At 35.4% G+C, this 13074-nt stretch overlaps 2 protein-coding genes across 2 annotated transcripts in view; both read left to right on the top strand.

Annotated features, from left to right (window-relative positions):
• Positions 1 to 8291, top strand: part of Cbr-mlt-7 — a gene marked incomplete at both ends in the record, with an annotated part of 19052 nt that extends 10761 nt beyond the window's left edge. Inside the window, 7 exons of the mRNA XM_045241799.1 lie at positions 332 to 357; positions 684 to 844; positions 2962 to 3321; positions 4415 to 5328; positions 6252 to 6424; positions 6469 to 6586; positions 8093 to 8291. Coding sequence (XP_045092460.1) covers positions 332 to 357; positions 684 to 844; positions 2962 to 3321; positions 4415 to 5328; positions 6252 to 6424; positions 6469 to 6586; positions 8093 to 8291 — 1951 coding nt within the window. The remainder of the gene's footprint in view (positions 1 to 331; positions 358 to 683; positions 845 to 2961; positions 3322 to 4414; positions 5329 to 6251; positions 6425 to 6468; positions 6587 to 8092) is intronic.
• Positions 8292 to 10080: 1789 nt separating this feature from the next.
• On the top strand, positions 10081 to 12567 carry Cbr-tag-231 (the record flags this gene model as incomplete). The annotated part of the gene is made up of 5 exons (XM_002629911.1): positions 10081 to 10161; positions 11149 to 11301; positions 11442 to 11766; positions 12003 to 12139; positions 12304 to 12567. 5 exons carry the CDS (start codon positions 10081 to 10083, stop codon positions 12565 to 12567), a joined length of 960 nt encoding a protein of 319 aa, XP_002629957.1.
• Positions 12568 to 13074: the final 507 nt, after the last annotated feature.

A 13074-nucleotide genomic window follows, 5' to 3' on the forward strand; every position in this document is an offset into this window, starting at 1 on the left:
TGTGGTGGAATCTGACCACAACTGGTAAGCACCGAAAAAAATGGTATCTGATAAGAATGTTAATCATCAGGTGACCCTCTTTGTCTTTTTACTGACCATGAAATGTATACACAAAGCGGGTTATCACCGCGCCTGCCACCGCACGCTCCTCTTTTTTTGACCTACAGAAAATTCGCAAAGAAAAGAAGAATCGGAGGAGGGGGGATGTAAACTGAACTAGCTTCTTCTTCGTCTTTTTCTAGAAACAAAATCTTATTAGAGAGTATAATCATACGGTAGAATGACTTGGAACATTTGTATGTGGTGGACGCGTACAATTTACAACTTTAAGAACAAGAAGAATTGGAAGAAAACCAGGTATTTAGATAGATGTGGGGATTTAGAAAATACAAAAGCAATCTTTCCCGTTTTTTTACAACTATTTGGCAGATGTGTATGTTTTTATATGTATTTTGAAGAAATTGAAGGTGGGGGGGGGGGGTTTAAAAAAATCATAAAAATGAATTTTCAAAGCAATTTTCAATGGTGTAGGATCACACTCTTTGAGGGCATTCTCAAGGGACTGTAAGAATCTAAGAATCTAAGACTCTAAGAATCTGGAAATCTAAGAATCTAAAAAGCTAGGTATCCTAAAAATTTCAAGGGAATTAAAGATCAGAATTTCCTGAACTCTCATTTTTCAGCTTCCTCATTCCAACAATCAAATGGAGGATTCGTCCAAACGACGACAGTTTCATCGGGACCAACGACGACAGTCACAATTCCACCATCTAGCTTAACACCAGTGAACAGTTGTGAAAGAGTCAAGGACAGCATTGCTCAGGCGTCAGAGGTAAGTACCGTAGTCCTTGCCACTTTTTACTCCCCTATGAGAGTTATCAAAAATCTGTTAACTGATAAAATGTTTATCATAAAATGGGTTACATTTTATTAGTTGACCAATCTTTGCTATTTCTTACGAGTACTGAGCTATTGCAGCTCAAAGTATGCAAGTATAGATAGGGAAGCATTCTATTAGACCATGTCCAGTACCGGACAAAAATGATACATATAACACTTTGAACTTTTTAGTATAAATTTGAAACAAAGTTTGTACCTAACTACTAGGTGTGCTTAATTATTAAAGGAGGCCAGACACGAAAGTCTACGGGGTTTTCTTGGGGCGAGATCATGCATTCTGACGGAAAGTCGTGCGATTGCGACCAATGCGCGCTACTTGACGAGCATTTATTTTTTTTTAGTACACACTAAATTTCTTCAATGTTACGCGATATACGGTAGGCCGACTACAACGCTCCGAAGTCCCGGATGCGCGCATTGTTTACCGTAAATCCACACCGGCAACTTTGTCAATTTTTCGGGGGTACGACGAATTCGAACGTTTTCAAAATCGAACAGACCTAGAATCGAACTGATTCAATTCAGAACAGTCATTTTTTCGCACACGTACCAGAACAGAACGCGGACAGAATCGAACTGTTACAAGTTCGACTCCTTACCAGTTCGAACGTCGTTCCCCCAACTTTTCGTCAATTCGAGCCTACATTGCTGGTTTTTCGATTATTCCTTCGATGTTTTTTGTGAAAAAGAGTTATGGCAGACTAAAAAATCGCTGAATTCTTGCAGAAACATGTCTTTCACTCGTTAATTGCTATGTTTTTCGCCAAAATAGGTGATATTGAGATTTTTTTTATTTCACTTTGTAATTAATGTAAAAATCGTATTTTCAGGTGGAATAAAAGGTAAGTTGGTAAGTATACAAAAATTACAAAGTGTAAATTCAAAAATTGTTCAATTTTTTTCATGCAATTTCAAAAAAAGTGAAAGTGAGACATATTTTTTGAACAAATGAAAAAAAGAAACAATTTTTAGCGAATTTTTTCCCATTTTCTTCTGTTTTTGATTTTATTTTTAAAATATGAAGTCAAAATATAAAAAAATATGGAATAATAAAGGAAAAGTACGAAATCGGAAGACCTGAACAAAATCACATCACAATAGAATTTAACTGATACTTCTAGGAACCCCCAACCAACGTTTTAGTTCATTTCATCGAGTGCCAGCAAGCCAGGCGAGGAGATGCTTTGCGGCGGCGGTGTGCCCCATATGCCCCGTATATGCCTCATATCGGCGCCCTTTCCCTGTACCCAATTCATCGGCGCGTCCTCCGTCGCCCATCCATTATGCGTATGCGCGCCCAGGACCTGTGCTCTACACCAAACGGCGCCTGCCGTCGGCTGCCGCTAAAACGGTTATGAAACGAGGAGTGTGCCGCCGCTTGGAAGAACGTTCGCGTTCTCGCTTGTACGGCAACATGGAGTTATGGTTGGGTGACCATACATATTTTCTGACTGTACCGTGTCATATATCAAAAAACTAGAACTTTAAAATTTTTCATGTCTGGCCTCCTTTAAGCTACACAGTAGAATATATAAAATATGAGCAATTTGTGACCCCCCGACAAGACCTCGAATCACTGAAACATCATTTACCGTAAATGCTCTGAAGCACTTTGAGCTTAATTATCTCGGTTACTATAAGATATATCAAAATTCTGTCAACTGATAAAATGTTCAGAATAATATTACCAACATTTTATTAGTTGTCAGTTTTTGAATATCTGCTATGGGAACCAAGATAATTTAGCTTGTCGGATGAGCTACACGGTTGACGAGCAATGGCATGGGTTACAATGAAAACGAGTTGTGCAAAGCCCAAACTCAATATCAGTAAAAAATCCACTATCATCGCAACTCACGGTCTTCAATCCCGTAGCTCATCACTTCAAGCTCAATTATTTCGGTTCTCATACAAGATACCAGAAATCTGCAAACTGATAAAATGGTTTTCATAATATCACAAACCTTTTTATAGCTTGTAATTTTGGATATCTCTTAATGAAGTTGAGATAATTAAGCACAATCAAACTCAACGTTCAACAACAATCTTCCAATTTTGCAGCTTATGTCAATCTCTCGTTTAATCAATCCGGTAGAAGATAACTTTGGCCGTAACATGCTCTCCATTGACGACATCACGAGAAGTGTGCCAACTGGATGTGTTCCTCAATTATCTGACGTTGGAGTGGATTGTAGAAAGAGTCTCTGTTATCATCTCATGTATCGTACTCTTGATGGAACATGTAATAATTTGGAGAAGCCAATGCAAGGAGCTGCATTCAGAAGGTTCAATCGACACTTCCCAGCGCAGTATGATGATGGAAGAGGCGAACCGATTTCTTCTTTGAACAAGTCTAGACCAAGTGCTCGCGAAGCTAATCGTGTTATGTTGTCATCTGCTCAATCGGTGGTACATGATAAGGTGAGATTTTTTTGAAAATATTATCCGAAAGTACCGCAGTCTAAAAAAAATCAACTCATCTCGGTCCATGAGAAAGGTATCAAAACTAATCAACGGATAAAATGTTAAGAATGGTTTCAAATATATTTTGTTAGTTGACAATTTAAATATCATCCATAGAAATTGAAAAAAAATCGGCTCAAATTTGATGGTCCGGGGTGCAAAGAATTAAAGAAAAAAAGTTATAAAGAAATTCTGAAATTTCAATTTTCTGAATGTTTTCAATTTTCAAAGAAAACTTCAAAATAGAAGAATGTTTTGAAACTAAAAACCATAAAAATTCTGAAACTTTTTTTACTTTTCACAATTCAGATTCTAAAATTTGCTGAAATTCTGAAATTCCAATTTTCTGAAATTTACGAATTGGTAGTTCAACATGAAAATTGGAGAATTCAATATTTCGAAAGTTCCAGGAAATGCTGAAATTCAGAAATTCAGAAGTTCAGAAATTCAGAAGTTCAGAAATTCAGAAATTCAGAAGTTCAGAAATTCAGAAATTCAGAAATTCAGAAATTCAGAAGTTCAGAAATTCAGAAATTCAGAAATTCAGAAATTCAGAAGTTCAGAAATTCAGAAATTCAGAAATTCAGAAGTTCAGAAATTCAGAAATTCAGAAGTTCAGAAATTCAGAAATTCAGAAATTCAGAAATTCAGAAATTCAGAAATTCAGAAATTCCAGGAAATTCAGAAAATCGGAAATCTCTGAAATGTTAAAATTCCAAAAAATGTGATATTTCGAGAAATTCTGAAATTCAGAAATTCAGAGATTGAGAAAATTTGGAAATACTAACAATTCAGAAAGTTCAGGAAATTCGGAAAATCTAAAGTTCTGAACAAGTTTTTGAGACGCAGAGAAGCATAATAACCGCGTAGCTCAATTTCTCAGAGCGCTTCTATGAGACCTCCAAATTCCGAAAATCTTCTTCACATGTTTTCAATGGTCTAGACAAACATCACGAGTTTCAACGAAAGGTCGTTGTTGCTATTTTGATCTACTCGCCCCTGATTTATTAAACTTCACTATCAGAAAAAAGGAAACAATTTCAATTTTTAGTTCAACAACATGATGATGCAATGGGGTCAATTCATGTCGCATGACATGTCCAAAACCACACTTCAACCATCGGCAAACTGCAAGACTTGTGATCCAGTCCCATCGAAATGCATGCCAATCCCAATCGGAGAAAAGGACCCAAATCTTGGATTCAAATCGAAACAATGTCTGAAAGTCTCAAGATCCGCCCCAATTTGTCGAGTGGAGCCCAGAGAGCAACTCAATGAGAATACAGCTTATATTGATGGATCTATGATTTATGGATCTTCATTAAAGGATCTTCATAAGTTCAGAGATGGAAGGACTGGATTCTTGAGAGTTACTAGATTCAATAACCAGAATGTTCTTCCATTCGACCAGTCTAAATGTGCTAATAAGGATAAATGTACCGCCTCCTTTACTGCGGGAGATATCCGAGCCAATCTCTTCATTGGATTGTCTTCCCTTCATATAATGTTTGCCAGAGAGCATAACAGAATTGCTCAAAAGCTAACCGAGCTCAATCCAACATGGTCTGGAGATAGAGTCTTCCAGGAAGCTAGGAAAATTGTTGGCGCTCAAATCCAAAACGTTCTTTATAAGGAATACCTCCCGAAACTTCTAGGAGTGTCATTTGACAAAGTGATCGGACCATACAAAGGTTATGATACTAATGTGGATGCCACAATTGCCAATGAATTCACAACTTCCGCTTTTCGATTCGGTCATGGAATGATTGAGGAGTTCTACAAGAGAGTTGATCTATCTGGAAATAATATTACTCATGGCGGGTTCTTCTTTGGCGATGGAGTATTCAAATCGGGCAAGATTCTGTTTGAAGGAGGTGTCGATCCAATTATTCGCGGATTTATGACGACTGCTGTCAAACGACCACATCGAATGACGCCGGCGATTACTGAGAAGATGTTTGGAAGGTATTTTTATGGGGTTGTTTGATTTATGGGGAACATTCTGGAACTAATTATTGTTCCTTGGAGGTTGTTAAATCTTTTTGGGTGTTTCTAAGTGTAAGGGACCCACTAAAAATATTAAAAAATCGGGTCAATATAAACCTGAATTTATCAGCTTGGACACATACCGTCCGGCGAAACTCCGGGGTACGCTGTCAAAAGCGTCAACTTTGATCCGATTCATCTCGGTTCCTGTGAGAGATACCAAAAAATAGTCAACTGATAAATAGTTTATCATATATTCGCAAATTTTTCGCTAGCTGACAACTATTTGATATCATCTACAGGAATCCAGAAAAAGTAGGTTGAAGTTGAAGGGTCCCTACTCACCTTGGATTTAAAACATCTTCATAGAATTGATAAAGTTTAACTCTAAAAATGTCCAAAAATGGAGAAAAGTGAAAAACTTAAATGAAATATTTTGCATATTTGACAATTTTGCAAAATATTTTTTAGAGTTTTAGCGAAATTTCGAAACAAAATCGGCAAAAAATGTCTTTAAGTTTTTAGGTTGACGAAAATGAGTTGTTTGCTTTCGAAAATGTTGAATTTTCCCTCCATTCGATTTGATTTTTTTTCTGGAATTTTCGAGTTATACAAAATAAGAATATAGCTTCAATTTTGTAGTTGACCACTTTCTTCTGGCTACCGTAGTTTTTGGGATATGCGCCTTTAAATTAGGCGAGCCTCATCTCCCCTCGGACGTCGGGAAATGAGTCACGCCTACTTTAAAGGCGCATACCTCCAAAACTACGGTAGCTAGAAAAAATTGTCAACAACCAAATAAATGAAGCTCTAGTTTTGTTCTATACACTCTGAAAATTTCGAAGAAATTGAAAAATCGAAAAACTGTTTTGTAGAGGCGCGAAAATAAAAATGTTTTTCAGCACGGATCTCGGATCGTTGAATATCCAAAGAGGAAGAGATCATGGAATTCCGTCTTATAACAAAATGAGACAATTCTGTGGATTGAAGTTCGCCAACACTTTTGAAGACTTCGGAGATATGATTTTGGATCGAAATTTGAGAGCTGGACTCGCTAGGAATTACAATACGACAAGTGAGACATCTGGATTTACAGAAAAACAGACCGATTTTTTTCAGATGACGTTGATTTTTATGTGGGATCGATGTTGGAGGATCCAGTGATTGGAGGACTGGTTGGAACTACATTGAGTTGTGCAATTGGAGAGCAATTTAAGAGAGCTAGAGATGGAGATAGGTTAGTATTTTGTAATTTTACCGTTATGAAATTCTGAATATCGAAAATTCTAAAAATCGAAAATTCGGAAATTGAGATTCCTAACTAAATTCTGAAATCTCTGAATCTTCGAATTTCGGAAATTCTGACATATTTTGAGATTCTTAAAATCTGAAATTCTAAAATTCTGGAATTAGGAAGTCAGAAATTCAGAAATTCAGAAATTCAGAAATTCAGAAATTCCAGGAAATTCAGAAAATCGGAAATCTCTGAAATGTTAAAATTCCAAAAAATGTGATATTTCAAGAAATGCTGAAATTCAGAAATTCAGAGATTGAGAAAATTTGGAAATACTAACAATTCAGAAAGTTCAGGAAATTCGGAAAATCTAAAGTTCTGAACAGAAATTCAGAAATTCAGAAATTCAGAAATTCAGAAATTCAGAAATTCAGAAATTCAGAAATTCAGAAATTCAGAAATTCAGAAATTCAGAAATTCAGAAATTCAGAAATTCAGAAATTCAGAAATTCAGAAATTCAGAAATTCAGAAATTCAGAAATTCAGAAATTCAGAAATTCAGAAATTCAGAAATTCAGAAATTCAGAAATTCAGAAATTCAGAAATTCAGAAATTCCAGGAAATTCAGAAAATCGGAAATCTCTGAAATGTTAAAATTCCAAAAAATGTGATATTTCAAGAAATGCTGAAATTCAGAAATTCAGAGATTGAGAAAATTTGGAAATACTAACAATTCAGAAAGTTCAGGAAATTCGGAAAATCTAAAGTTCTGAACAGAAATTCAGAAATTCAGAAATTCAGAAATTCAGAAATTCAGAAATTCAGAAATTCAGAAATTCAGAAATTCAGAAATTCAGAAATTCAGAAATTCAGAAATTCAGAAATTCAGAAATTCAGAAATTCAGAAATTCAAAAAATCAGAAATTCAGAAATTCAAAAATCTAGAAATTCCAGGAAATTCAGGAATTCAGAAATTTCAAAATTCCAAAAACTTGGAATCCCCAAAAGCTCAGAGTTTCAAAAATTGTAAACATTGAAATTCTGAAATTCTGGATATTTTTAAACTCTCATTCAGAGTCATTTTTTTTCACAGATTCTGAGATTTAAAAAGTTCTGAAATTCTGTGTTTCTGGATTTCCAATTTTTGGAATTTCGGAATTTTTTGAAACTTCTGAAATTCGGTAGTTCTCAATCTAATAATCATGAAATCCGAAAACCTCAGGATGTTCAACGTTTAGAAATTCCAAAAAATTCATTCAGAAATTAAAAAAAAACAGAAAATTCAAAAATCTAAAGTTCTGAAATTCGGGAATTCGGGAAATTCATAAACATCAGAAATTCTAACTTTTCAAACCCACATTGACCCGATTCTAAAAATCCAAGAATCCGAAAGTTTGGAATTCCAAAATTCTTCAAAGTTTAAAACTTTTTAAAAAATCGAAAATTCAGAAATTCAAAATATTCTTTAAAATTTCAGAATTTTGAGAATTTCGAAGCCTTTTTTTACAGATTCTATTTCGAAAATCCAGGAATCTTCACACGTTCCCAAGTGGAAGAGATCAAAAAATCAAGTCTCTCTCGAATCATTTGTGATAACGCTGACAATTTCGAATTGGTGTCCCAGGACGCCTTCCTTCTTCCCGGTGCCAATTTGACTCCTTGTAATAAAATTCCAGAAATGGATCTTTCAAAATGGAGAGCTCTCTAAACTTTTTTTTTCAATATCCTAGAAATTTCCTCATTTCCCACTTCGCCTCATTCGAATTCTAGTCAGTGATTTTGAATTTCAAAAATTGATGTATATGTATGTTCAGATTGCCATAGCTCACCCAATTGTTTTCTTTTTTTGGAAAATTTTATATTTTTCTCAAAAAATCCCTTCATTGTTGACCCCAAACGCTTCCAATTGATGCTATTCTTCCTTGAAAATTACCGGTTTTTCTTCTCAAAAAATTTCGCCCAATCTATTTCCCTCTTCAAATTTTTTTGTGTTTTTTGTGACTCGGAAAATACAAATTCGTAATAAATGGATTTTATTGAAACAAAATAATTGAACATTGGTTGAAAATTTCAGATCATAGTAATAGAAAAAAAAAAGTTTAGTTTCAGTTTTTCTGTTTTCAAAAATATTTAAATTGCAGAACTTCGAATTTCTTAGATCGTTTTTAGGAAACTCTAAAAAATCAGAAATTTAGAAATTCCAAGAGTTCGAAAGTTCCACAAGTTTGAAATTGAGAAGTTCAGAGAAATCTTAGATTCTGAAAATTCAGAAGTTCAAAAATTTTAGAAGTTCCTGAAATCCAGAAATTCAAGTTCTTAAAAATTCAGGAAGTCGAAAAGTTTAAAAATTCAAAAATAAAGTTTTCGATTTTAGGCGATTTTTCGCCTGTTTTGAGGTAAAATGGAAATTCGAGAAAATTAAAAATCGGAAATTTTATATTTTCAGATGGAATGTAACGCCTTATTGAAACTTCCAGAAGCTTCCAACTAGTGCCAAGGATTCCTATTATTGAACTGTTTTGGAGTAGAATTTTTGATTATTTTTTGGAATCAAAAAATTTTTCCAAACAAAATTCTCAAAATTTTGAAAAATCTGAAATTTTTGAGTATTCCAATAACAATCTTTGAAATCTTGAAAAATTCGTTTTGTAATTCGAAAGTTCCAAAAGTTTTGTAAAATTATGAAAAAAAATATGTTTTTTTTAATTTCTGAGAGTTTTGAAATTTTTACGATTTACTGAATTTTTTGAAAACTTGAATTTTCTAAAAATTGTTCCCCATTTCTCTTCTCCTGACTGTCCCCATTTCCACATATCCCGACGTCCGCACTTCCATTTTCTCCCTGTTTTCCGATAGAGCGCGTTTGCATCCCTCCCCGTTTTTCGCCAAAAACAAAACTACTTCCTTCCCCATAATTTGCGTTTCGCAAATTGGGAATATTTAAAGTTTGTTTTTGCTTTTCTTAAAAAAAATATTTCTCTCATTTTTTCCGAAATTGTCTGCTCCTTGATCTCTTATTTTTCTATATAAATATAGCCCGAAATATCCTCCCACGTCTTCTAAAAACTGCCACGTCATCATAGATTGCCGGTTTGCCCAGAAGATGTAATCTTTTTGCTGTGTTCTCTCTTCGATTTTCGCCTTCTTTTTCTCCAATTTTTAGGATTTTTTCCTGTTTTTTTTTATTTTAAATTTTTATGGACATCTTCTAGTTTTAACGTCTTCTAAATCCTTGTCGATACCTAAAATCCAGTGGAATCCACGTGGAAAAACGATTCGGATAAAAATTATGTCGTCAGATTACGTGTATCGTACGCAGCACTTTCTCTAACACCCTCCTCGATTCGCACACTCTCTAGCGCTTCCAACGTTGAAAAAATAAAAACCAAATGGGAGGGAACAAAATAAGAGAAAAGAGGGAGATTTTTCTAGGCGAGATATAGTGCCGAAGTGATATAGTGCCGAATGGAATGAGTGCCTTGTCTTCACAATCAGAAATGTTCAACAAAGCGAGCTTCCTCACACGTCTCGTCGCATCGTCCGTTCGGGTTTCGGAAGCGGCTGGTGGGATTATTAAGGTGAGAGAATTTGGAATATTTTATTGGAAAAGTAGCAAAAATTCGAAAAAATTCGAGAAAATCCTGAAAAAATCTGTCCAAAATTCGCAAGCCAAAAAAATTTTTTTTTTCAATTTTCAAACTTTTCCCATAATTTTTCGGCCTAAAATTGTTTAATGTTCAGAGTTACAGAGTAAAAACTAGCATTTCCAGCTGAAAAGAAGCCTAAAAACTGTTGAAATCCGCTGAAAATCCTCTAAAAATCATTTTCTGCATTTTTCTCGCATTTCCCAGATCTTAGACCTATAAATCATTATTTTTCGGTAAAAACCTGGAAAAACCTTAAACTTTTGAAATGTTCAGTTTTTTTCCTCAAAAAAAACTAGCGAATTTCAACAAGAATCGTCGTCTTTTCGAGTTTTTAACCTGAAAATTTACGAAAATCGAGGTGGCTTTTAAAGGCGCACCTAGTTTTCGCAGCCGCTGGAATCGCCACGAAAGCAACAATTTTTAGCGGGGATTTAAAATTTTTAAATTTCTAATCCGTTTTTTGACGATTTTCAGTTTTAAAAATCGATTTTTAGTCGATTAAAAGATATTTGTCATCTAAAATTCCAATTTTTCCAAAACTGAAAACCCTCTGAAAATCAATTTCCGCCTTTTTTCGAATTTTCCAGATTTTTCAGTCAGAAATCATAATTTTTCCAGTTAAAACCTGCAAAAACCCTAAACTTTTAGAATTTTCAGTTTTTTCCTCAAAAAAAACCAGCGAATTTCAACAAAAATCGGCGTTTTTTCGAGTTTTAACCTGAAAATTGACGAAAAGCGACGTGGCTTTTAAAGGCGCGCCTAGTTTTCGCAGCCGATGGCATCGCCACGAAAGCTAAATTTTTAAGCGGGAATTCAAAATTTTAAACTGGTTGATTCGATTTTGGCGATTTTCAGCTTTAACAATCGATTTTTAGTCGATTAAAAGACATTTTTCACCTAAAATTTTGATTATTCCAGAATGTCATGGCCGGTGGAGACCTCAAAATCGTCGATAAAGCGGAAACCGGGTCCGGTTACGATCCACAAACCGAAGCCGATCGACGAGCGCAATATTGTATCGTTCAGTCGCTCCAGAAGCATTTTAATAATATAACGATCATTGGGGAAGAGGTCAGTGTTTGGAACTTTCAGAAAAAATCGAAAAAAAAATTGTTTTTTGAGAAATATTTTTTTCTGAAATTATCGATTTTTCGGCTTAAAAACTCGATTTTTTCTCCTTTTTCAGTTAAATATTTTTCAAAATTTTCCAGGAAGACACCACCGCCTGCCCTGAAGTAGAACTAGGATTCAATGAAGACGTGCTTCTCACAGATCGTCTAATCTCTCCAGAATTGGCGCAAATCAAAGAGAACGAGGTCGTCGTGTGGGTGGACCCACTCGATGGCACTTCTGAAGTCGCGTTGGCGGTGAAAAATAAGAATTTGGCGCTTCTGGAGCAGGTGACGGTTCTCATTGGGATCGCTTATAAAGGACGTCCGGTCGCTGGAATCATTCATCAACCCTATCATTCGACGAGTGGAAGAACGGTCTGGGCGATTAAAGGGTGTGGAGTACATGGATTAGTGCCGGCAACAGGTAAAAATTGACATTTTTATTAATTAGAAAAATCGCGAAAATTCGACCCGAAAACCTTATTTTTGGACATCCGGACACACAGACGTCCGGATGTCCAATTCTCAATCTTTTGACGATTATCCAAAAACGTCATCTTGATTTCCCCTTTAAAAATGATATCATTCGGCCAAAATGACGCTAATTGGTCAAGATGACGTCATCGGACATCCGGACAAACATACACAACTATTTTCCAGGAAACACTCAAAAAACGGTCGTCACAACGCGCAGCCATCTCAGCGAGTCGGTTTCGAGCGCTCTGGAAGCGCTGAAAACCCGGAATCTAGCGGATAATGTCGAGAAAGTGGGCGGAGCCGGATTCAAAGTTCTGAAGGTGAGAAAATTCGATATTGACCGATTTTTTGAAAAAAAAAATGAAAAAAATCGGATGAAAATGGCTGATTTTCGAACGATTTTAGGCAATTTTTCCCAAAAATTGAAAAATTCAAAAAAAAATCGATTTTTACCGATTTAGACCGAAATTTTCTAATTTTCCAGGTCCTCGAAGGCTGCGCGGCGTACGTCTTCGCAAGTGCCGGATGCAAGAAATGGGACACTTGCGCCGTGGAGGCTGTGCTCACGGCCGCCGGCGGTCGGCTCACCGATATCAGTGGCCGAGAAATTCGCTACGAGCCGGACGTGCAGCTAAACAACACGGGCGGTGTGCTGGCGACGGCTTCATGGGTCAAACATCAGGAATACATTGAGACGATCCCAAAAGACATCAAGAACAACTTGCCGGAAGTCGCTTCGAAGAAATAACTTTTTTTCGTCTTTGTCGTTGTTTTCTCAATTTTCTGTGATCTGATCTGATTATTATACTTTTTCCTTTATTCTAATGTCTGATTTTCAATAAAACTTGTTCGAAAATAGCTGAAAATTGACGAAGAATCGCATAAAAAGCCATGAAATGACGATTTAGGCTTGCTCGTCGAATAAGTGCACTGTACGCAAGGAGAATTTTTGTGAACATTAGAAACGGCGCGAAGTTTGAATTTTGATCAGAAAATGCTAAAACAACGAGGAATTCTAAGAATTTTTGGGAAATATCTGCCAGATTTCGGATAACTTTTAGGATTTATTATGATTTATAGTAATTATCTCTTTTTTTGATTTTTGAAAAGTTTTCTGAATTCGACGAATTTTCCTCGATTTTCTGAAAAAAAAGACTTAACAGCTGAAAATTGTAGTCTAAACTTGAAGAATTTGATTGAAATTCAGCTTTATATCCTTCAAAATTTCTTAAAAATCGCTGAAAATAGCTGAAAT

This window comes from Caenorhabditis briggsae (assembly GCF_000004555.2).
Source record: "Caenorhabditis briggsae complete genome, chrII, whole genome shotgun sequence".
NCBI classification, from domain to species: Eukaryota; Metazoa; Nematoda; class Chromadorea; order Rhabditida; family Rhabditidae; genus Caenorhabditis; species Caenorhabditis briggsae.